This window comes from Nyctereutes procyonoides, unplaced genomic scaffold (assembly GCF_905146905.1).
Source record: "Nyctereutes procyonoides isolate TBG_1078 unplaced genomic scaffold, NYPRO_anot_genome, whole genome shotgun sequence".
NCBI classification, from domain to species: Eukaryota; Metazoa; Chordata; class Mammalia; order Carnivora; family Canidae; genus Nyctereutes; species Nyctereutes procyonoides.
In genome coordinates this window covers 11,949,262-11,973,953 of record NW_026575024.1, presented here as the reverse complement: position 1 = coordinate 11,973,953, position 24,692 = coordinate 11,949,262, and the positions used below count along the sequence as shown (strand labels likewise).

Here is a 24,692-nt window from a genome sequence, read left to right as displayed (position 1 = left end):
TCTCACTGTACAGAAGACCCTGACACTCAGAATTGGTATATAACTTGCTAAAAAGTTACAAAGCTACTACTAAGTGGTAGAGATGGGCTTCAAAAACCATTCCAGGGGGGAAAACAAACAAACGAACAAACAAAAAACCATTCCAGGGGATCCCTGCCTTTGGCCCAAGGTGTGATCCTGGACTCCCGGGATCGAGTCCTGCATCGGACTTCCTGCATGGAGCCTGCTTCTCCCTCTGCCTGTGTCTCTGTCTCTCTCTGTGTGTCTCTCATGAATAAATAAAACAACAACAACAAAATCAAACCATTCCATGTCTCTATCTCTCAACTTCTATATTATTTTTCCCCTTAATAACCAGCTTTTAAAAAAGCTGACTCTAGTCCCTTCTGAAAACCCTTTTTCATCCTAAGGAAATACAGCCTCCTAGGTTGTTGATTGCATCACAGAAAGATAGAGTAAGGAAGACTTACCTTTATCTTTTCATATTTGAGAACAGAGGGATGATTCTCCAGATCCTGGTAAATATAGGGGGTCAAGAGACGGGCAATTTCAGGGCGCATGCGGTGCTGAAACAACATATTTGTCATTAGAAACATGAGCAGAGAATAAACGGACCATTTCTAGAGACTAGGTTGCTGATGAAAAATCTGGAGGTATTGTGAAAAGAACAGGGAGGAAAGAGCAGAATGTAAACAGCTCCTTTGTCCAACACAAACTCAACACAGGCTGATCTTGTGGTATTTTAAAACAGAAAAGAAGTCTGGCAGTCACTGCATTACTAAACCAGTTTTATTTTTATGAGACCTTTCTTGCTGGCAGTTGGCAAGCTCCCAGGAGACTTCTCCTGGACATTTGGTAGGTAATAAGAGAGGTTCCGCTTCTTACCTGGTAATTCAGACGGACAAAGGGAATGTTTACTTTCACCAGCCGTTCAAAGAGGGATACCTCAAGGTTGAAATTCTTGGCTAGATCATACACGTTGGCACTGGGGCGCAGCTGAGAAAAGAAACGTGTGAGAACTCTCTATTGACATATTTTATCCATCCGTCCACCCACCCATCAGATGTTTTTTAAGTGTCTTGTATGTGCCAGGCACTGTTCTAAGTACTGACAGGCTAAGGATAAAGGGCCACAAGGGTCATGAAGGCAAGAATTAAAGGTGATGTGACAGAGTGCCCAGGGGTAGGAGCTCCTTAAATAAAGGTCGAAGAGTGACATCTGAGTTGATGCCAGCATGGAGGATGATGCCTATCATTTGAAAAGTAGGCCATGAGAGGGAGCAGAAGGAGAGTAGGGGCTGCGAACAGAGTGAGCAAATGAGATGGTGACAGGAGAAGTCAGAGAAACAGGCTGGACCTAAGAATATTTGCCTTTGTAGGCCAATTTAAGAAGCTTGATTTTTAGGGCAGCCTCAGTGGCTTAGTGGTTTGGCACCACCTTCAGCCCAGGGTGTAATCCTGGAGACCAAGGATTGAGTCCCGTGTTGGGCTCCCTGCATGGAGCCTGCTTCTCCCTATGCCTGTCTCTCTGCCTCTTTCTCTGTGTCTCTCATGAATGAATGAATGAATGAATAAATAAATAAGCAAGCAAGCAAGCTTGATTTTTATATTAGGAAAATGGGAAATCACTGGAGGATCTTAAGCTGCAGAGTGACATATCTGCTTTTTAAATTTAAATTCACTGGCTCCTTTATAAAGAAATTGGGATGAGAGGACAGCAAAAACGGAAGTACAGAAACAGGGAGCAACTACTCAAACAGTTCACGTAAAGGCCATTGTAGATTATAAAAGTAGTCGAGGAACAGATTGAACGAATGACACTTCCTCTGAAATATACCCCAAATCCAAGAACACTTGCTCTTAGGCTGAATGTAGAAGGTGAGGGAAAGAAGAATCACAGAAAACCAATAAGCTTAAGGATGGATGAAGCAGAGAGGCCAGGATCTTCTGTCCAAGCGCACCCCTCAGCCATCTCTCTTCATCTTCTAGGGGCTCCTGCCCTACCTGCTGATGGTCCCCAATCAGAATGAGGTGCTGGCAAGCTTTGCTCAGTGTGGCAATGGTGTGGGCCTCCAGGACTTCAGCAGCCTCTTCTACAATGACAATCCGAGGCTCCACCTTCTGCAGGATCTGACGGTATTTGGCAGCACCTGGAGTCAAGAAAAAAAGAGGCTCCCTGAGTTGACACACTGGGCCCTGTGACAACTGAGCCCCCACATTCACCCAAGGCTGTGACCACCATTGAATGAGAGAGCAAGTGCTGCTGAGTAGTCTCCAGAACATGACACACTTGTTGGCCACTGCAGGGGTTCTGAATGCAGCAGGAACAAGTGGGTATATTTCATCATCAGTTCCCTAAACACAGCTTGCTTTCAGTAGCTTTTCATGGCCTTTTCTCCCTAGCCTATTAACGAAGCTCCTCTTTAACCAGTCCTAGATGATGTGATAGGAGCTTGGAACCAGTGGTGAACAGCTGGATCAAGTAAATTTCCCCATGCTTTCTTACCTGTCGTTGTCATTCCTACAACCTGGGCATCTTTCAGGATGTGCAGGTCTTCCTGGAGCCTCAGCTCAGCCATTCTCTCTGCTGATGTGCGGTACTGGCGCTCATAGTTGAGGATTTTTCGACGGGTGTCAGCCTGATACATCTGTAGCCACAGCCTGGAGAAAGTGAAGAACCAGATAGAGGAAGATGTATGCTCTTTAAGAAGGCGGAGGAACCCCCTTCAGTGTTATGAAGTGGAACCTAGACCCCTGAGGAGCGCACGGACCACAGAGAGAAAGGAGAGACTTAGGTTTACAGGGACCCAAGAGTCCAAAATGCCCAACAAAAAGATGTGCAGAGATATACACATAGATGGCCAAGAGCTAAGGAACGGAGTAGGATAAAGAATGAGAGGTTAATTATTGAGAAGAGAGCAAGGGACTTCAAAAGCTTTAAGAATGGGAGGCCTGGGTGGCTCAGTGGTTGAGTGTCTGCCTTTGGCCCAGGGCATGATCCTGGAATCCCAGGATCGAGTCCCACATTGGGCTCCCTGCGTGGAGCCTGCTTCTCCTTCTGCCTATGTCTCTGCCTCTGTGTCTCTCATGAATAAATAAAATCTTAAAAAAAAAAAAAAAAAGGCTTCAAGAATTTCTCACAAATTCTCCCTGCCCCATCCCTACCTGAGTCCTCTCCCCTAATTCTCCAGAGTCTTATATTACAAGTAAAACATCAGGTCACTACTCTGCTGTATAACATTTCAAAAGCGTTTCAATACACTTCAAAAAGTGGCTTTTGATAATTCAGGCTTCTATAAGACTCTGCAGTCAGGCCCCTGCCCACCACTATGACTTTCCATTTCTCTCTCTGAGCCATAGGCATGCTTGGCTGCCTCCTTTCCATTTCTCAAACAGCCATACTCATCACCCTAACCCTAACATCCAAAGTCAAGTCTTTATGCATGTGGTCCCCATAATTTCATCTGCTCCCCATTCCCAGCTGGTCTTGCTCATGTCTACTAATCCTTCAGATCTTGCCTCCAATGTCACTTTCCGGGATACCTCAGACCAGCTCAGATCCCATGTTAATATTCTTAGCACCCCTTGCTCCTTTGTGTTTATATCCATTTGTAACTTTTTATTTGTGCCATTAATTAATCTATCTCCCTGGACAGACTTTAAGCTCAGTAAGGGTACAGCCTAGTGTTTGTTTCATCTGAAGGCTGCACTCTTAGCAATCAGCTCAGTGGGGGTATGCAACGAATCATCAGTTAACATTGTTGAAGGCTGAGATGGAATGATCAGGGTTATGTTTCAGAACAAAAAAGGAATCCCTTGGAGAAATTACATGGGCTGGTTGTGGGGGCAAGAATGGGGAGTGCGCATAATACCTATACAGCTGCCAGCGAGAATTCAGGTCCAGCTGCCAAACATCTTGGATTTCACTGGCCTCGGCCTCAGTCATGGTGTTCAGTTTGCGAAGTTCAACCTTTACTTTCTTCTTCATTTTCTTTTTCTGGTTACGCTGGGTCTGTGGACATCAATACCAGCCAGGGTTACCATCCGACAGAGGTGAGCCCAGTTCTAACACCAAGATGGCCAGAACACATTAAAAAAGGAGCTTCCACCTTGGAAGAACTTCCTTGAATGTATCATACTCTCCTCACACATATTCCACTGCAGAATGGCTAAATAAGGGCTCTGGACCAGTCTGCCTGGGTTCAAAGTCCCATCAACCTCTTACTAAGTTGTGGGACCTTGAGTAAGCTATTCAACCTCTGCATGCCTCAGCATCCCCTTCAATAAAATAATAACAAGGGTACATGTTCACAGGGTTGCTGAACTGAAGGAATACATACATGGAAAGCATCTGGAATACTGCTGACATCAGTTACCACTCAACATCTTTTGACCACATTCTATTTCTCATTCCTAAAACATAGGTCATGAAAGTAGTAAATGTGTCTTTCTTGCTGAATGCCGTACAAGGTCTGCTAAACTGGTCTTCACGTCATCATAGTACCTTCAACAAATTGGTGAAAGGCACCATTTAGAGGGAAGTGCTCTCCTCTGGCTCTGTTACTAAGCCTGAAGCCATGAGCCTTTAGGAGGATTGGCGTGTGGGATGCCTGGGTGGCTCAGCGGTTTAGCGCCGCCTTCAGCCCAGGGTGTGATCCTGGAGACCCGGGATCGAGTCCCGCATCGGCTCCCTGCATGGAGCCTGCTTCTCCCTCTGCCTGTGTCTGTGCCTCTCCTGAATAAATAAATAAAATCTTTAAAAATAATAATAAAGTTTCTCTTTAAAAAAAAAAAAAGGAGGATTGGCGTGGAAGATGAATGTCACGATATTATGGACCTCTGCCAACTTTTAAAATCAAACAAATCAATTCCTCCTACGGCCATGTGGCAGATAAATACTTAATCCATAATTCCACCCAGTGGGATCAGATTCTATCCATCATGTACAGTGATGCTGAAGTGGACTAGAAGATCAGTTCAAAGTTAGCAGACCAGTGAAAATTGCATCCAAAGTTGCCTTTAAAAGTCCCTTAAATCATCAGTGGAGGTCAGAAAATGTTGAGTATCCAGTCCTCTACTGTCATAGCAATGCATGGCAGATTCTGAGGATCAATTGCTTCTACCAAAGGAACGAAAAGAGAGAAACTCTGGGTGTCCATACTTTTCTGGCTTTAAGAGAAACATCAGATTCCAGGGTGAATGAAGGATGAGTATTCCACCCAGCCTGTACAGCTTGCTTCGTTCTGTTTTATTTGAATTCTCTCAAGTTTTAATGCACTGTTCATAAAGCTCATTTGTATTTGAGAAGATACTATCCATGAAAGTACTAAGCATTGAGATCATGAAGTGTTTGATCTAATCCACATGTGGTGCATTTTTCTAAAAGTTCAAGAAAAGCATTTGGTTACCTGCTTCTTGTTTCTCTAAGTTGGAATTTCTTGCTAGGTCCCCTCTGAAGGGCCATAATTTTTATACTCTTGGGAACTGGACCCATCTTATACCACAGGTTGTAAAATGGGTAAAATAAGTTAACTGTGAGGACAAGCTGAACATGCTGCTGTACGAGAAGTGGGTGACAACAAGGAGCTGCAGTTCTAGTCAGAACAGATGTTCTCAGGCCTGTTTCAGAAGAGCTCAGCCCCCACCCACCTGGCAGTAGTAACTGAACTCTCATTTCCCATTCTGTTAGGGCTTCCAGAGGCCATGAGCAAGTGAGTTTACCTCCCACTCTCCTGTGGTTTGCTCCTGCCCAGCTGCTGTCCCGGGGCCATAGTTGTCTAGCCTCATGGCCAGAAGCACTTTAGCCAACTCGTGGACTGCCCCATTCTCTTCCTTCTTCCGCCGCCGGGGCCTCACCACCTCTTCCTCCTCAATCACCCGGTCTGCTTGAATTAGGTCAGCCTCCTCTGGGATCTCAATCAGTGCACCCTCCTCTTCCCCTTCTTCTTCCTCCTCCTCCACTTCTGCCTGGGCTACAAAGAAAGCAGGCAGGACAGCAGTGAAACTCTTGAAACCAAAGCAAGATGGCACTTATACAAGAACTCACATGCATGAAGATGGTCTCAAGGGGTTTAAATGGTTATTTTATGAGGGAAACTGAGAGAAATGGGAGTTAGGGGAGGGAGACTTAAATACTTTTTCATTGTTTTTTAAATGCCATATAAATATATCCCTGTGTAAGAAAGGTCTTAGTTTCTTAATGTTAAATACACAAAAGAGTATACAAATAAGCAATTTAAGAGATAATAAAAATTCATAAAAAGAACATCTACGTACCTCCCACCCAACTTAAGGAGAAAATCACCCATTTCTTGAAGACCTTATGGACTCGTCTAGCATAAGTTTTATTTTTTTTTAATTTTTTTAAATTTTTTATTTATTTATGATAGTCAGAGGGGGGGGGGGGGGCAGAGACACAACACAGGCAGAGGGAGAAGCAGGCTCCATGCACCGGGAGCCCGATGTGGGATTCGATCCCGGGTCTCCAGGATCGCACCCTGGACCAAAGGCAGGCGCCAAACCGCTGCGCCACCCAGGGATCCCCTAGCGTAAGTTTTTTATTGCTCGTTCTTCCTCTGCCTTTAAGAGAACTTTACCACATATATAATGTATACACATCTCTAAATAACACATCGTCTAGTTTTTTTTTTTTTGAGCTCTCTACAAACAGAATAATATTGTATACATTTTCCTACAGCTTGCTTTTTCATTCAGCCTGTTTCTGAGATTCATATGTTGCCATATACACTGTGATTCATTCCTTTTTACTGTTGTACAGTATTTTATGATCTGAATGGAGGGTAAATGACTCATTCATTGTACACGTGTTGATGAACATGAGTTCTGTTTTTCTATTATTATAAAGTGGTTGTGCCAATTAACCACTAGCATGGTTCCTACTGCTCTACATTCTAAGTGTGGCGTTATAGCAAACTTGCAAATTTTTGCCAATATAGCGTATAATATCTCATTGTGGTTTTAGCTCCTCTCATTTCTAGTGAGCCTTCTTCATGTTTAGTGACCATTAGAATATAATTTGTGATGTCCTTGTAAAATGTCTTTTATCTATTTTCCTATCAAACTATTACTTGTCTCTCTCTGATTATAGTTATTTATATATTCTAAGTAATACTTTTAAAAGTTTTACTCTCTGGTTTTTTACCTATTGCACCTTAAGATGTGATTTGAGATAGACATGCACTCTTACTTGTATTTTCAGGTCCTGCTGGTGCAACATTTTGGGTGAATGAACTGACACCCAGACCCAGCCACTCCAGCATCATGGAATGCTTCCAGCCCTGGAAGCAAATCCATTCACTATCCTGAGGAAGAAATAAATTATCAGTCACAAGAGTTCTATGATAACCAGTGTAAAGAAAAGGTTTCCATGAAGGATTGAAAGTAGTTCTCTAAAAATTTAGAGGCTGTAAGTTGGCAACCCTTGGGCAACTGGATCATTAAATATGACTCGCACTGAATTTAAAAAAAATAAAAACTTCCTCTCACAAGAAAATCAAGATCTATGGCAGCAACAAGCCTACATTCGAAAATGGCAACAAATGACTGAAAGTGGGTTGCTTACCACTTCTTTTTCTGGTCTGCCAAGTGCTCTCTCTACCTTCAAGCGTCTCACATCTAGCCTGCTTTATTCATTTACAAATCATGTTTGACCCCTTCAGGATTCTGGGTTTGTAACCCTAGAAATCACCAGCTCATTGATAAGAGCTACCATTTCGCTGGGTTCCTGGCCAGCCACTTTAGAGAAATCATGTAACTTCTTAGAATATCCTTTGAAAGCAGGCATTATTATTACCCCGTTTGACTATTGAGAGACCTAAGGATCATAGTGGCCAAGGCACACAGTCAGTCTGTAAGACTTAGGTCTGCTGACTTCAAAGCTCTCTATATAGTGCTGGGTTGCCTTGTTATGATTTTACTAACAATCACTTAAAGCACACTAATTAAGTAGTTTACAAATATTAACTTGCTTATCTAAATAACAATCCCATAAGAATTACATTGATCTGTAAGAAACTGCCATTTCTGCAAGTCAAATTTATAAATATTAGCAATTTCATATGGCTCAACTTAATGTTATTATCATCCCTACTCTATATAAAAGAGGAAGGAGGTACAAGAATTAAGTAACCTGCCCTACAGCAAAACCAGAATTCATATCCAGCAAGCTAGCTCCAGTCTTGCTCCTAACTAGTATACTAAGCCACCTCTCCTCATGAAAAGGTACTTCTCACATTATGGTAGCATCAGATTATCAAAACAGCTAATGCTTTGGATTATTGCTTCTGCTGGAGACTCCCTCCAAGTACTAAGGTTAAGAGAGATGCTTAGAGCCCCCAGGATGACCCTTACTTGTACAGGTCCATTCATCAAGCTTTTCCAATGCTGGGGGGATATATATTTCTCCAGGTGCTGTTCCCGTAGTACACCACGCATAGTGCACTCCAGGGTCTGGGCCCCTTCATGCAGCTCTTGCTCTGACTCTTTCATTTGTGTCACAATCTGCCAAGAACAGAGGGAAAAAAAATTGAAGTACCATCATCCCCTAACCTCAATTCCTGCCATGAAAGAAAACAAAACTAAGACACAGGAACAGCAAGAAGAGATAACAAACTAGTCAACAAACCAATTTCCAAGCACATTACTGTGGTCTCAAAACCATAGGATTACCATCTAAAATATCTAAGGGGATCCCTGGGTAGCTCAGTGGTTTAGTGCTGCCTTTGGCCCAGAGCGTGACCCTGGAGACCCAGGATCAAGTCCCACATCAGGCTCCCTGCATGGAGCTTGCTTCTCCCTCAGCCTGTGTCTCTGCTTCTCTTTCTCTCTGTGTCTCCCATGAATAAATAAATCTTTAAAGAAAAAAAAAAAAGACTCCTACTAACCAATAAGAAAACAATTAATCCAACAGAAAAACAGGCCAAGGATATTGTTGCAGAGACTTCTCCCTTTTCCTTGGTTTTCCTTGGTAATAATAACTGACTTTTGTCTGGGTACACTGCTGCCCAGCTAGAAGACTGGTAAGGGTGGTAAGCCCTTTCTGTCCTTTCTCCATCTGAATTATGAGGGGCAAAGGTCAGCACATGGGCCCAGCAGAGTGGACTGTTGGAAGGAAGCTGTGTCCTTCACCACTCTGTGGAGTGCTTCTCCCTATGGCCCCTGGACTGTGTACCCAGAGGGCCATTACTCTCCAGCGTATCTCCACCTGGAGCTATCTCAGCTACCCCACGTCAGGACTCACACTCATGTAGGCTCTCCGGAGGTGCATGGGGAGGCTGCGGCGGAACTCTCGTTTATTCCTCAGCTCCCTCAGGGTGAACTGCTTCAGGATTTCACTGTTGCTCCTTCCACCTACCCGCACGATGCTAGTCTTCTGACACTTGTATATGCCTGTGGAGCAAGGCAGAGCATAGCAGGTAAGAAGAGCTACGCTAGACTCTCTCAGGTGGGAGCTCTACATGTTTGGAATGCTGTCTCAGGTGCTCCCTTAGAGAACACACTGGTGCTTACAGGAATCTACCCTAGAGATGAAATGCCCTGTGGAACAGTAGTGTGGTGCTTAAGAACACAGAGTTTGGAATCAGACAACTGGGCACCCAAATCTTGACTTCACCACTCTTGCTATATAAACTGCAACAAGTTATTTAACTGGAGTTTCAGTTCTTCACCTGTGATTTGAATACAGAAATGCTTTCCTTTTAGGGCTATGATCTGGATAAATCAGAGAGCATCTGTATAGCTCCCAGACAAGTCCTGGCACAAGGTAAACACTTCGTAAGTGTTCTAGCATTCACTCTACAGGTATATGCTGATTGGTCACTATGTACCAGGCATATGGTAGGTTGTTAAGATAGAGCAGGTAAGGGACACCTGGGTGGCTCAGTGGTTGAGTGCTTGCCTTTGGCCCAGGGTGTGATCCTGGAGTCCCAGGATCGCGTCTCACGTCGGGCTCCCCGCATGAAGCCTGCTTCTCACTCTCCCTGTGTCCCTGCCTCTCTCTCTCTCCATGTCTCTCATGAATAAATAAATAAAATATTAAAAAAAAAGAGCAGGTAAAATACAGACTTAGTTCCTAATTTGTTCTCATGTCTCATAGCCTGGCAGAGAAGATACACATTAAACAATTTATTGTAATAGCAGTAAGTACAGTAAGGATGATAAGCCCATGATGCTCAAAGTATGTAACAGGGGACCTTACCTAGTTTGCATGGGGTAGGGATCTAATTCTTGAAGACCTAATATTTAAACTAAGATTGCAAGAATGAAAAAGACTTAATCTACATTAAAGGAAAATACAGAATGGGAAATAATATTCCAAGCAAAATGAAAAATATATACTTATTCATTCATTAATGCAATTAATATTTTTTGAGTGCTCAGTAAGTGCCAGAATCTGTGAATATATAGCATAAAACGTGACCAACTTTTAGTGTCAAGAGCCTAGGACTGAAATACATATAATAAATTGTTAGATATGAATTAAGTTTCTGAAGAAAAAAATAGAAAAGGAGACTTAACCTTATCTGGGGGCAATTGGGAAAATTTACCTGAAGAGAGAATTAAGGTGACACCTGAAGAAGGAGTTGGAGCCAACCAGGTTAGATGAGGTCAAGATGGAGAGAGAGGGAGAGAAAAAAGTATCTTCTAGGGAGGGGGAAACAGCATGGTCCAAGAGAGAAGCTGGAGGAACTGAAGACAGTGTTGCTGGAGTTAGGGAGGACAAAGGAAGAGGTAGGAGATACAGTTTAGAGTTAGGCTGGAGCAGACCACACGCAGCCTTGCAAGTCATGGAAAAGACTATGGACTTAGACTTAGTTCAAAGACAATAAAAGAGCTATTGTGTTGCTGATAGTTCAACTATAAATGTCTTGATGGGAGAATAATTTTGTCTAGAATTACCTTCCAGAAACTGGTCCAAAGCATGATTAGTATAACACACAACCAAGATGGGGAATTTCTGAACGCTAATTTGCCAGACAGGCTCATTGGTTAGAAGCGCCTGAACAATTTTTAGACCCACGTAGGTTTTGCCTAGAAAACAAGGAAAAATGAGAGTTAAAAAAAAAAAAAAATCAGATTTCCTAGAAGGAATAATCAACTACTTAGAACAAATTATTATTAAAAAAAAAAAAAAGTCCAATACTGAGGATAGTTTAAAATCCAAGAAGCACAAATGGGTAAATTCTGAAAAGCACCCTTGGTCTTTTGCCCCCAGCCACCTACTTCCTCTCTTGGAAGGAACCGATATTACCAGTTTCTTATATCACTTTCCAGAGTTAGTCATTCTATGCAAATGCAAACAAATAAGAATATATTTCTCTAGATTTCTTCCTTTTTTTAAAAAAAGATTCTTTAAATTTGAGGTAGAGAAAGAGCATGAGTGGGGGGAAGAACAGAGAAAGAAAACCAGATCCTCCACTGAGTAAGGAGCCTGACTTGGTGGGGTGTGTGTGTGTGTGTGTGTGTGTGCGCTCAATCCCAGGACCCTGGGATCATGACCTGAGCGGAAGGCAGACACCTAACTGACTGAGTCACTCAGGCATCCCCCCACTTTTAAGATGCAAATAGTTGCAGTAGACTATCTTCACTATCCTACATGTTACTTTTTTCACTTAAAATACCTCTAGAGATAGTTCTCTATCATCACATAAAAAGAATGCTCCCTCCCTTCTCTTTTTTCACAGCTATAAGATATTTTTTCACAACTGTACAGTATTTTTTAGCCAGTACTCTCATGCAACAAATTATTTAGAAATGCTTTCTATATACCACAGTAGACTTACTTGCCTCTGTGATAGAAGGGGAAAACTCACATAAATCAACATTGAAGTTAGAGTTATGGGCTCGTTAGTAGGGGCACCTGGGTGGCTCAGTGGTCAAGCGTCTGCCTTTAGGCTCAGGTCGTGATGCTGGGGTCCTGGGATTGAATCCCTCATCAGGCTGCCCACAGGGAGTCTGCTTCTCTCTCTGCCTATGCCTCTCTCTGTGTCTCTCATGAATAAATAATAAAAACTTTAAAAAAAATAAAAAGAAAATAGTAAACAGTAATAAGTATATTCAATTAACGCATTTGCTTGAATAGTCATAGAATATCTTTGGAAGGATAAACAAGAAAACAACACTGTTTGCTTTAGGGAAGAGAACTGAGTGAAATGGTGGGAAGAGGGAAACTTTTTAAAAATTTTGAACCAGGGTGCCTGGGTGGCAATTAAGTGTCTGCCTGCAGCTCAGGTCAAGATCCTGGAGTCACAGGATCAAACCCAATGTCAAGCTCTTTGCTCAGTGGGGAGTCTGCTCCCCCGCCCCATGCTTGCATGCTCTCTCTCAGATAAATAATATCTTAAAAAAATTTTTTTTGAACCATTATTTATTAAAACATAAAAAACAGGAGCACCGGTGTGGCTCAGTTGATTGAGCAGCTGGTTCTTGATTTCAGCTCAGGTCATGATCTCAGGGTCCTACAACTGGGCCCCATTGGGCCCCATGTTCGGCTCTACACTCAGCAGGCAGTCTTGCTTGAGGATTTTCTCTGTCCCTCTTCCTCTGCCCCTCCCACCCTCAGCTGTGCTTGCTCTCTCTCCCTCTGTCTAAATAAACATCTTAAAATAAACAAACCAAAACCATAAAAACTAATGGGCCAAAATTTTTAACTTTGAAGATGAGCAAAAACTAATCAGCAAAAAATATTGGTAACATACAATATTCGAAAGGATAAAAGGAAATGGGAACGCTAGCTCACGCTTGGTGGGAGTATAAACTGGTACATCCTCTTCTTTTTGTTTTTTAGATATATCCTATTTTTTTTTAAGCCTTGGAAGCATTTCTTTAATTATGTATGTTTTTCCATTATACAGGTGTTTCTTATCAGAAAGAACCTTCCACAGGCGCCTGGGTGGATCAGTCAGTTAAACATCTGCCTCCCGGTTTCGGCTCAGGTCACGATCTCAGGACCCTGAGATGGAGCCAAGAGATGTAGAGTGTGGTAGATAGGAAACCCAGGACTTTAGAGCCAGACTGTCTGAGTTCAAGTCCTAGGTCTGTCACTTACCATTGTATGAATGTCAACATACTCTTTGCCTTAGTTTTTCATCTGTAAAATGGAACTATCTACTTCAGAGTTGTTTGAGGATGCAAAGAGCTAATACATGGAAAGCATACAAAATACTACTTGGCATATAGCCCTATTATGTCTTTGATATTATTTAATTTAAAGTAATATAAAATCAAGGGGCTCCTGGGTGGCTCAGTTATTGGGCATTTGACTCTTGGTTTCAGCCTGGGTCCTCATCTTAGGGTTGTGGGACTGAGCCCTGTGTTGGGCTCTGTGCTTGGCATGAAATCAGCTTGCTTGCTTGCTCTCTCTCAATAAATAAGTAAATAGAATCTTTAAAAAGAATAAAGTAATATAAAATCAAATAAAATTTAAGATCACCTTTGATGAAGCAAAGGTTACGCATCTTAAGTCTGACCCCTTAGCAGTTTTCTCTAACCTTGTGATTTTGATTACTATGCATACCAATGGATGCCCACTAGAAAATCACCATGAACAGCTACTTTATAGATAAGTTTAATGTCCATTTCAGGAGAATATCTCTAATCAGGGATCCCTGGGTGGCGCAGCGGTTTGGCGCCTGCCTTTGGCCCAGGGCATGATCCTGGAGACAAGGGATCGAGTCCCATGTTGGGCTCCCTGCATGGAGCCTGCTTCTCCCTCTGCCTGTGTCTCTGCCTCTCTCTCTCTATCTGTGTGACTGTCATAAATAAATAAAAATTAAAAAAAAAAAAAAGAATATCTCTAATCAAGATACTCTAGAAATCTAAAGGCAAGCCTCCCTTGCCTATCTCATAGGGCAGATGTCATACACTCTGAAAAATTCTCTTACCTGTTCCCGGAGGTCCTTGAATAATAGCCAGTTCTCTTGTGAGAGCAAACTGCAAGGCTTCCATCTGAGAGTCATCCAGCTTCAAGGCTTCTTTTGAGGGCCACTGGCTGGGGTCTAAGACGTTCACTCTGGAATGTCTCAAGCTCTCAGCACTCCTCAGGGATTCCCCAGTGGCCGAGGGACTCTTTATTAAAGGAGTAAAATCATATCTGCCCCCCATTAGCAAGTACCTTGGCTCCTTCACATAAGAGTCACAATCCACGATGTTCCTCTGGAAGGGGACATCTTCCTCCTGGACCTCCTGGAGTCCTTCCAAGACATGCCTATAAGCCTCAAAGTATGCAGTTGTCTCCACCATGAGGAAAGAGTCAGAGGGCTGGACCTCTGCGAGCAGCTGTTGGCTCTGCTCATTAAAAGAGAGCTGGACAATTCCTCTGCAGAGATCTTCTTGCTCTCGGTTAGACACAGTGGCAAAAAGAAATGTTTCAAAGTTGTCCTTGGACATGCACACCAAAGATCCATAGAGCAATCTCTTGGAATTCTGCCAGCGAACAAACTTTAGTGGTTTTGTATCAAACTGTACCTTGTAGACAATGCCTGATGATGAACACACGGGTGTGATAATCCTGGTATCAAAGTAGATTCGGATGTCATCAAACTTTCTCTTTCTCAGGCCTTGGTCTTCAAAGCTTTGGAGAAGTTCCAAAATGCCTTCTCGTAGAGGTCTAACAAAATCTTCTCGCAAGAGTCGGAAGTGGGTATCCAGATAGACAGCAGTGCTGTCGTATTTTCCAGTAATGATGTTGGGACGAAGGAATGGCCTCTCATCCAAGTGCACTTCATTGTAAGTAGGGTAAATGGGCATGGTCCTGTAGCTCTCTACATGGTCTTCCGTCTCAGGCTGCACTAAAGTGTAGGTGTCCACTCTTAAAGTGCCCTCTCGCCTCTTTTCCTGCAGATGCTCGATGATGGCCTGCACCTTTTCCAGGTTCTTCTCTGTCTCTTCTTCTATGTCAACCCCAGAGGCTCTCAAAGCATTAAGAGAAGCTGGCAGGAGGGAAATGAGCATGGAAGTTTCCTGCACAGAGCTGGCGGGGAAGACACTTACAAGATCCTGGAGGAGGGAGATGATGTTGCTAATGTGTTCTGGATATTGGTTTCGAATATCAGGGATGGGTTCAGTGATCATCCCTACCACATAATTCGGCAGGCAGACTTTGAGGAATTTGGAGTTCTTCAATATGCCCAGGACATGGAGAACACTCTGGCGGTCCATTTTGGAACTGCAAGCCTTCCGAAGAACCTGGCAGATGAGCTCAAGGAAGTTGGATTTCATAAAAGAATGAGACAGGAGCTCTTTCAGCCCTATACTTGTGGCAAGAGTGATGACCACTTCAGAAGGGTCTTTCTGCAGAAGACTTTCTAGGAATTTGTAGCCCAGTTTCTTTACCGACTGTGGCTGTTCTGCAGGCTTCTGGTGGGGAGTCCGCCACTGCTGGAAGTTTTCATCAGACCATGGTGGTCTGTGATTCCTTCCCTCCTGGTTGCCATTTCTCCGCCTAGCATCATTTTCCTGACTACGTCTTTGGCCTCTAGGTTCATCACTGGTGTGACCCTCATAGTTTCTCCTTCCCTGATGTGGGTTCCTGCCCATAGCCCCAAACCTCTCTTCTCTTTGCCGTACAGGAACAGCACGGTTGGTAGCTCTAGGCTGCCTTCCAGGCTGGTTGGGTCCTCCTCTGAGAGCATTGGCTGGTGGGTTATTGGCCTGATTTCTAGCTCTTGGTGGTAATTCTCCATCCACAGACCCTAAACACAATGGGAATTATTGGGTAAGCGCAAAAATGAAGGTGCAAGGAGATCTAACAGGACAACAATAGAAAGACTCTCATTTTCAAAACCAACTAAAGAAATTATATTTTCTTTAGAGAGAAAGTTTCCTATCAAGTCATGTAATAAATGTAAAATAGATTACTATATGTTGCTGTATATATTATGAAAACATCGCTTTTTTCAGAGGGTGCTAAAGGGAAAATGAATAAACATTTGTTGGAGCACATGGCTGGCTCAGTTAGAAAAGCATGCAACTCTTGATCTCACACTGGATATAGAGATTACTTAAATAAGTAAAACTTAAAAAAAACAAGAACAAACATTTGTTGAGTGCCTAATACATGCTAGAGAATAAAATGCTTTAGTTCTCATAAGCTGGGATTGTTTCAGAGGGTAAAAAATTATAGCTCATTGCTTCTCGTTTTTTGCCAGTACCAAGTAACAGCCAAAGCAGGAGTTCCAACGCCAAACAGATCTGGTTCAAATCTTGTCCTCAACACTTCCTCACTGTATAACCTTGGCCAAGTTGCATAATTTCTCTAAGCCTAAGTATTTTTGTTGGTATAAAGATTAAATATGGGCAGCCAGGGTGGCTCAGCGGTTTAGCGCCACCTTCAGCCCAGGGTGTGATCCTGGAGACCCCAGATTGAGTCCCACGTCAGGCTCCCTGCATGAAGCCTGCTTCTCCCTGTGCCGGTGTCTCTGCTTCTCTCTCTCTCTGTGTCTCTCATGAATAAATAAATAAATAAAATCTTAAAAAAAAAAAAAGATTAAATATTTGTAAGAGGCTTAGTAGAATACCTGACACATAAAAAGTTCTCATTAATGTTATTACTAGCAGCACTAATAATACTTTTCTATTGGGAATACCCTATTGGTCACTAGTTCTACCACTAAACAATTATGTCACAGGGACAGAGGCATGAAGAATGGGATATATTACAAGAGAAATGCTTCTTGAAATTTGTCCAGCATCAGATGGCAAAGGGGACAATGGGGCTTCCTTTACCAAGAAGTTTTTGAGCTAAATAATACATTGAAAAAGAAACTGAGAAATGAAACTGAACTTCTATTTTAGGAAACTCAAAAGTGAAACTTAAGTTTTTCTCCCTTCTGAAGCACAAGTTCACCCACACAGTATTATCTACTACCAACCCTCACATAAGAAGTTGTTGGGGGAGGAAGGAAAATATACCCAGTCCACACATGAAAGTTAACATCACCTAATAGATGAAGCTATATTTGTCTTCCTTAATCTGCCACACACTTCCTAAGTGAATTTGTTTTTTTTTTCCTAAGTGAATTTGGCCAACGTATCCAAACCCAGTGTTTTTCAGCTTCCTTTCCTATAAAATTGATGGAACTGACCCAACTTAGCAGAATTGAGATTTTAAAAACAACAAAAAATGATTGTACACAATGATGCGAAGTTAAAAATGTTATGAATGCACATCATATTCAAAATGATTGTATCATTTCATGACATCAGATGCTAAGTCCATTTTTGTACATTTTTTGTGTTGCACTTTGCAGAGAAAATTTTAATGTGACTACATAAAAGAACATTAGACACAATATAAAAATACTGTAATACTAAAGTCTAAATTTTGTATTTTCTTACTTTCCAAACTCTCAAAGTATCAGAAGAAAGTCCTAATATTTTCATCAGACTGAAACACTCAATGTTTTAAAGAATGAAAAATCGTACTGTTTCTCATTCTTCCAACGTTGATGCAGCCCATAAAATAAAATTCTACAGTTCTTCCTCGTTCATTCCACAGCTAAACTAAAATACGACATGTTGCACACTTAGGGAAAAGCAAGAATCCATTTGGTTTTGTTTCTAAAACAACAAACAAACAATCATCATAGCAGTAGTGATGCTTTTGGAACTAACTGTGCTTTAGTGAATCCGGTTCTAGACACATGCTATCACACACATTTCCATTAGCCATGTATGGGTATTAGGAATCTTAGATGTAGCTAGTCTGATTAAGATGTGTAAAACAACACATGTAACTTTGAAGACTTAATACCAAAAATAGAGTACATATCTCATTAAAATTTCTTTATACTGATAACACCTTAAAATGATAATTTTAAGTATCTGGGGGAATAAGTAAAAATACTAGAATTATTAAAGTACTATGATAATAGAATATAGGTATTCAAATATTACAATAAAATAACATTACTTGGATACAGTCATTTAAGTAGGCATTAAAATTTATTAGATTAGTATTAAATTTCAAAAATAGATTTCACCTGTATCTTTTTGCTTTTTAAAATGATGCTATTCGAGAAAAATAAATAAATAAAATGATGCTATTCGAAAATTAAAAATTCTAGTTTTGGCTCGTATGTCTATTGGGTGGTGCTGCTCTAAACCAGTGTTATTTCCAATTCAAACATCTCATGACTATCTTTGTTAAAGTGAACTGTACCCATTAATCAGCCCTCTTAGGGAAAGGAGAGCGCTGTTTATTTTTCAGAGTCATTCATGCCAAGGCTAAGGAGTAAGTAATTCTTCACTTGAGAGATGCTGTCAATCTCCGGTGGGCCTGCTCATTCATACAGAACTCAATTTCTTTCCCATTTCATAGAAAATCTTGCTCACCTCTGTGGTTAGTATAGGGATTCCTTGGCCTAGCCTCCACGCAAGGTCTTCTGTCCTCCATGTGTGAGTTACCCAAATTCCTCCACGTTCACGTGACTTTCAGTTACCTGGAAATCTGCACAGATTGAGAAAGATGAGGGCCCTTGAAACACAGCATTTAACAGAAAAAAAAAAACCAAAACTATAACAGCATAAGCCAACCCTTCTGTCTCTATACCTTAGTGATTTAAGAGTTAAACACAGATTTAATCATGGGCACAGGTGTTCAACTCTGCGAATGCCCAATATGATATAAAATGTCAAATTTCACAATTTAGGTGTTTTCAAATTCCCCCTTCCTTTTATCCCTGCACTTCACTGGGGTAGAGGGAGTTCATCAATTCCCATTCAAAACTACTGTTTGGTTTTATGCCTTTAGCCAAGTTAGTTAATCAGTTGCTAGGTTTCATTTCCCTCTCCCCATAAAGGGGACACATACTGCTGCCAGGGTAGGAAGTAGCACATTTTTGTTTAATCCAAAAACCATGTATCCACCACCCCACCCAGCATTTATATTATTCAGTACTCTGTAGCTTACCAGTATTCTATAGTTTGTAAAGAGTGAGCAGTTACCCCTTATCCCATTCCTTGGAATGCAGCCAAACTGATTAAGCCCTCTGATCTACTGAATCAAGAGAAAAATCACATGTTTCATTAACCAGAGGTTTAGCCTCTACAGGACGCTGTTTCCCAGGACCAGTTAGAAACCTGCAGTTCTTGCCTCCTCTTTCTACCTTGAAGGTTTTTAACAGTCATCCTTTTAAGAGCGAGAGGAAGTCCCTTTAAGGAACTTAAAGGAAGTCCCTTTAAAGGAACTTCTCAGTACAACTCATACACATCCGTCCGTCCATCCGTCGTATGAGCTGGGGCTAGGGACAGTGAGTGACTCAGAGTCCTCAGGAAAGGGATTTTTGAGACTGTCCCTCTCACTGAGTTTTTAAATATTCATACTTGGAAACTGTGAATAGATTTGGCATTATAGGAGGAGTAGCCTTCATCCTCATCAGAAAAAAGGAGTCCTTTTCCTTCCTGCTGGGAATATTTTGGGTGAATCTCTCCCCTCATCATATCGAACCCAGCTCTCAAATGCACATTCACAGTGTTTCAGGGCTTGTTTTTCTTTTTTATTTAAAAAAAAAAAAATTCTGAGGGGGGGGGGGAAATGCCTTCTTTCTGTTGTTGAAAAATACTAAAATAGAAACTCAGAAATTTTCTGGGATAAAAGAAACGGGGAAGAAAGAAAGCAAAGGGAGGGGCAGAGAGAACAGGAAATGCCATGAAAATAAAAAAGCAGCAGACTAAAGCGGGTCTCTGGGAATCAAGGCCTAAAAGGGCAGGAAGAAGAAAATCAGTGATGGCCAAGCTAATAAAGAGGTCAAACCAGAGGAGAATGGTCATTACCAAGGGGGGGGGAGGGGGGGAGAGGCTGAGAGGCCAGAGGCGGACGTGAGGGAGATTCGCCCCCAGAGCCCCCAGGGGGTAGTGAAGATGGGGGCCGCTGGCACCCAGGAGCCCGGGGTCCTGACGGAAACGTCAGGGGGTCGCGGGGGAGTCGGGGCCGTGCGGCGCATGGCGGGGGCGGGAATGGCAGGCGAGGAGGGATGGGGGCTGCTTCCTGAGGCTGCGCGTGAAGGAGGCAACGGCAGGTGGGGACTGAGGAAGAGGAAGGCGGCGGCGGGGGCAGAAAGTGAGGGCAGAGGGCAGAGCTGGCTGAGCGGGCGAGGAGCGCGCCGAGGAGCGCGCCGAGGGGGGCACCTGGGACCCGCGGAGACGGGGGCGCCAGGGGGCGGCGGGGATGCTAGGCGGGTACCGGGCGGCGCGGGCTGAAGACGGCGACGGGGAGAAGCAGAGGCGGCGGCGGCGGCGGCGGCGGGCGGCGGGCGGCGCGGGGGCCGGGGTCGCGACCGACAGAAGCGGGCGCGGGCGCGGGGCGCGGGGCGGGGGCGGGGGCGCAGGGCGGGGGCGCGGCGGGGGTCACTCACCCGGCTCCGGCGCGTCCTCCCGCCGCCGCCGCCGACACTGGGGCTCGGGCTCGGGCCCTGGCAGGTCCGCGGCCCCGCCCGGAGCCGCGTAGTTTCAGTTTCCTTTCCCTGCAGACACTGGGCGGAGCGAAGGGCCGGGCGGGCGGCCGGGAGGAGGGGGAGGAGGGGAGGAGGAGGAGGAGGAGGAGGAGGTGGAGGGGAGAAGGAGGGGGAGGAGGGGGCCGGGCCCTGTGGCCCCGCCGGCCGCCCCGCCCTCAGCTTCCCCCGGCGGCGGGGCCGGCGGGCTCGGGCGCGCGCGGCTGAGGGGACGGGACCGCGGGAGGCGGGTTAGCAGCGCCCAAAGCCGTCGCAGGCCTCAGCCCGCCCCGGAGAAGGGGCAACCCGGCGGGCGGCTCGGTGCGTGTGAAGCGCGACATGGCGGCGAGGCCGACGAGCCCCGGGGGCCCCGACGTACGGCGAAGGGGGCGGGGCTAGGGCGGCCTTGGCAACCATTACATCGCCTCGGGCTGGGCGGCTTGCAAACTACATTTCCCAGAGGGCCCCGCGTGCCGCGGGACGGAAGGGGAAGCGCCTCGGGTGCAGTGCGCAGACGCGAGAGCTTCCTCTGGTATATAAGAGCGGTCTGGATGCCTTTTCGGCCTTTTCCGTCCTCGGCGCTTTCCTGCTGGTCTTCACTGGGCTTCTGCCGCGTTCGATGTTGTGCGGGCACGGGAGCCCGGGTGTGCTGCTCTGTGCGGTGAGTGGAGATAACCGCTGTTTTCCCTTCGAGGCCTCTGTACCGCCTTTTCCTTCTTTGCCGTCACCCTTGGCCGTGGCTCCATTTACTCTAAAAGGCGCCTTAAGGCGTCGGGGAGGCCGGTTAAAAGTGGAAAAATCCGTGCCTGTGTGTGGACCTGAGTCCTTGGCTGGTGTAAATGATGACTGAGCTTTTTTCCCCATCAGATCGACAATGCTGAGGTCTTTGAACACTTGCCAGTTAGTTCTGATGCACCGGCCTCAGGAGGCCCGGCCACGTTCTTCCGACCGTGGGAAGATGGCGACTGATGCCCTTTGCTCTGTTGGTTCGCAGGTCTGCGCGATCACAGGGTACGGAATGGATCTCGGAGGAGGGCGTCGCTGCTGGGCCTTCAGGAGAGCCCGCGGTACAGCCCCAGAGCCATCGGTCTCCTGATCTCCGGCGTAAGCATTTGTCACCCGGCCCATTGTAGGAACCGCGTGCTCCGGGAGCCTCTTCGTTTGCTAGGCAAACCTGGAGGGGGAGGGGTGAAGGTGTGACCGTAGCTAATTGTACTTAACAAGTAAAGGGCGCTGGATACTTCTTTTTACTTTTTTAATTTATCTATTTATGAGACAGAGACAGGCAGAGGGAGAAGCAAGCTCCATGCGGGGAGCCCTATGCGGGACTCGATCCTGGGTCCCCAGGATCACGCCCTGGGCTGAAGGCGCTAAACCGCTGGGCCACTGGGGCTGCCCTGGATACTTCTTATCAGTTATTTAAAAGTATCCGTTAGACATTAGTGAAAAATTAGTTTAAGGAAAATAATTCCCCGAAGTGGAAAAATCTCTTTAAAGCAAATAGATGTGAATTTTTTTTGAAGATTTTATTCTTGAGAGGAGTAGAGACCCTCGCAGAGGGAGAAGTGGGCTCCATGCAAGGAGCTTGATGTGGGACTCGAACCCGGGAATCCAGGATCACGCGCTGAGCCACCCAGGCATGCCTAGATGTTAGTTCTTAGATCACATTTTTGGATCCCATTTCCTGGTATGTGATGTATTTTTTGATAAACGATTCTTCAGAGCATTTTTCCAAGTGGATGGGAGACCTTGTAGGGTAGAGGATGGCAGCGCTGGAGGGTAGGTGAAAGAATTCACTTGAGACAAGATGTTTGAATACACTGCAGGGGAGCTGCAGGCAGGAGAGACTGAGGAAGCAGTGGTGGGGAGCCGTAGTTAAGGGGGAAGATCAGGACGTATGGAAATGTTTATATAGTTCACTGGTGATCTACGGATTATGGAGATTTTGAGGTGGGTGGTCTAATGGGTTTGTTAGCATTTAGCCCAGTGGTAGCTGTGGGCCCTTTTATGTTACTCAGGTTCCCATTGCTCAAGCCTGTTGGCTAAAAGTGGCCTCTACAAGTGGGGACATTTTATGTTTTTAATCTCTGTGCATAATGTGGGACTCAGACGCCGAACCTAGAGATCAAGAGTCACATGCTCTAGCAACCCAGCCATCCAGGCACCCCATCTGAGGATTTTTTTTTTCTAAGGGAAAGCTAAATTTGTATTTTAGGTTGACTTAGGCACTCAGATTAATTTCCAACTGTGTGCACTTGAAATTCATTTCAGTCCAGGGATGATGGCCCCTTGAGGGCAGGACTTACTGCGGAACAGATTTATCTGTGCCAGCGTGTTCCTGTGAGTCAGGTTTTTGGTGATGGCATTTTGCATTAAAATGTAAGGTCCAAAAAAAACCAGATGGTGACAGGTGGTCAAAATCCTGTGGACACTTGCCTCCATAAGCCAACCATTTTCCCAGAACTCTTCCAGCCACATTGGCCTCAAATACAAGTTCAGAAGGCAAGAATTTATCTTAACTGTTACTGCCAACAACAGGATACAGATGGGCTCAAGCATGGAGTTGGTGGGCATAGAAGCAGACTAACCAAATCTCACTCGTTCAGCTCTAAGAATTAGCTTCCTACTGGCATATATGATGACTGAACTTTTTTCCCCGACAGATCGACCATGTTGATCCAACTTTTCTAAGCCAGTTTCTGTCTGATATGCCAGCTTGTACAGCTCCTTTGTCCCTCTCTTGTGGGCATCTAGCTGTTCAGAACTCATGTTTGTTTTCTTATCCCAGGTTTAATGTTGACAAGAGACTTCGAGTGGACCAGGAGTGGGAAGGAGTTGGTAAGTGACGTCCACGTGGCTGAATAGACACAGGATCTGGAGAATGGATGAGATTGTAACTCCTTTTAAAAAAGTAATCCATATCCAGCGTGGGGCTCGTATTCATGTTCCCAAGATCAAGTCGTACTTTTCCAACTGAGCCAGCCATGTGCCCCTATTTTTTAAATACGGGACTGACAGATTTAAACAGCTTGTGTTCTGCTGTAACTCACATTTGGCCATTGCAACTGATGACGTAACTTTTTTCCCCATCAGATCGACCCTGTTGATCTAACTGAACCATTAGCCAGTGTTTTGTCTGATGCATTGGCCCCAGAGAACTTTTATCCCTGTCACTGTATTCTGCTTACCACTAAGGCTACCTTCTATGTGGAATTTGGGCTTGGTTTGTGGGGACCCTCCCCCAGGAATCAGGTCACTTATCTTGGTTTTTATCTGCTCACTTCCTACAGGCCTGGAGCCCTGTGAAGCCACAGGGCAGTAAATAGATGGCAGCCTGATGTGCTTGGTTCAGTCTGTCCTGTTACAGGTGAGGTTTTTGCAAGTGTCATTATCTAAGTCAGCCCCTGTAGATGTAAGATGGTTAAATCCCCCTCCCCCCCCATAGAGTTGAGTTTACCTGTTCAGGAGTAACCTGGGAAACCCATTTCCCAAATAGGTATGTAGAACAGAATGAAGAGTAGGATTGTTGACCTATTGGTACTACTAGGTGTTGGAAGAAAGAGGTAAAGATGAACAGTTAATTCTGCCTTAGAAATAAGCTTCAGGTCACATTTTGGCTTTTTTTTTGTTTTGTTTTTTAAAAAGATTTTATTTATTAATGAGAAGAGAGGCAGAGACCCAGGCAGAGGGAGAAGCAGGCTCCACACAAGGATGTGGGATTCGGTTCGGGAACTGGGATCATGCCCCGAGCCTAAGACAGACACTCAACCACTGAGCCACCCAGGCATCCCACAGTTGGGATTCTTTTTGAAAGATTGAGTTCCTCAAACTTCAAAGTCCACCTTCTTGGCTACATGGGACTCTTTAACATGGCAGCATGCTTGTAGAATTTATCTTGTTTTGGTACTTGATAGTATCCCCTCCCCCAAGTTCCTGAAGTCTTAATTAGTGGGAGATCTCCCATATCCCAAACAAGGAACTTTTTACATCAGAATTAAATACTGAATGTAATCTTTTTCAGGAGTTTCTCAACTTTGGAGTTTGGAATACAAGGCTTCTTGGAAAAGATTGACTGTATGCTTACCTGAGAAAGGGTGATCTTGCTGAATCCGTCTCCCAAAGCTTTTTTGTAATCTGAAATCCTCTAGATTTCTCTGACCATTTTGAAGAATTAAGGATTATGGTTAAACTTGGTAAAATTTTTTATTTGTATCTTTCCTATCTGAAGAAAATAAAATTCTTTAAA

General features: G+C 44.2%; 2 protein-coding genes and 3 non-coding genes across 5 annotated transcripts in view; 4 read left to right on the top strand and 1 right to left on the bottom strand.

The window, feature by feature from the left end:
* The window catches only part of ZNFX1 (zinc finger NFX1-type containing 1), a 24,348-nt gene extending 3,865 nt beyond the window's left edge, over positions 1-20,483 (bottom strand). The window contains exons 1-13 of the mRNA XM_055302126.1: positions 20,372-20,483; positions 18,351-18,465; positions 13,901-15,709; positions 10,917-11,048; positions 9,259-9,407; positions 8,370-8,519; positions 7,207-7,321; positions 5,721-5,971; positions 3,872-4,011; positions 2,506-2,660; positions 2,004-2,149; positions 886-996; positions 471-566 (exon numbers count right to left, since the gene is read on the bottom strand). Coding sequence (XP_055158101.1) covers positions 471-566; positions 886-996; positions 2,004-2,149; positions 2,506-2,660; positions 3,872-4,011; positions 5,721-5,971; positions 7,207-7,321; positions 8,370-8,519; positions 9,259-9,407; positions 10,917-11,048; positions 13,901-15,709; positions 18,351-18,411 — 3,315 coding nt within the window. The 5' untranslated portion in view covers positions 18,412-18,465; positions 20,372-20,483. The remainder of the gene's footprint in view (positions 1-470; positions 567-885; positions 997-2,003; positions 2,150-2,505; positions 2,661-3,871; positions 4,012-5,720; positions 5,972-7,206; positions 7,322-8,369; positions 8,520-9,258; positions 9,408-10,916; positions 11,049-13,900; positions 15,710-18,350; positions 18,466-20,371) is intronic.
* On the top strand, positions 19,878-24,692 carry LOC129522086 (translation initiation factor IF-2-like). The gene is made up of 6 exons (XM_055344222.1): positions 19,878-19,976; positions 20,464-21,107; positions 21,441-21,550; positions 23,235-23,284; positions 23,737-23,813; positions 24,468-24,692. The coding sequence occupies exons 1-5, from the start codon at positions 19,878-19,880 to the stop codon at positions 23,770-23,772; spliced, it is 939 nt and encodes a 312-aa protein (XP_055200197.1). The 3' UTR covers positions 23,773-23,813; positions 24,468-24,692.
* On the top strand, positions 21,276-21,366 carry LOC129498864 (small nucleolar SNORD12/SNORD106). The gene has a single exon (XR_008662222.1). It is a non-coding gene; the product is annotated as a small nucleolar SNORD12/SNORD106 (small nucleolar RNA).
* Positions 23,072-23,162, top strand: LOC129498869 (small nucleolar SNORD12/SNORD106). The gene has a single exon (XR_008662223.1). It is a non-coding gene; the product is annotated as a small nucleolar SNORD12/SNORD106 (small nucleolar RNA).
* Positions 23,502-23,595, top strand: LOC129498875 (small nucleolar SNORD12/SNORD106). The gene has a single exon (XR_008662228.1). It is a non-coding gene; the product is annotated as a small nucleolar SNORD12/SNORD106 (small nucleolar RNA).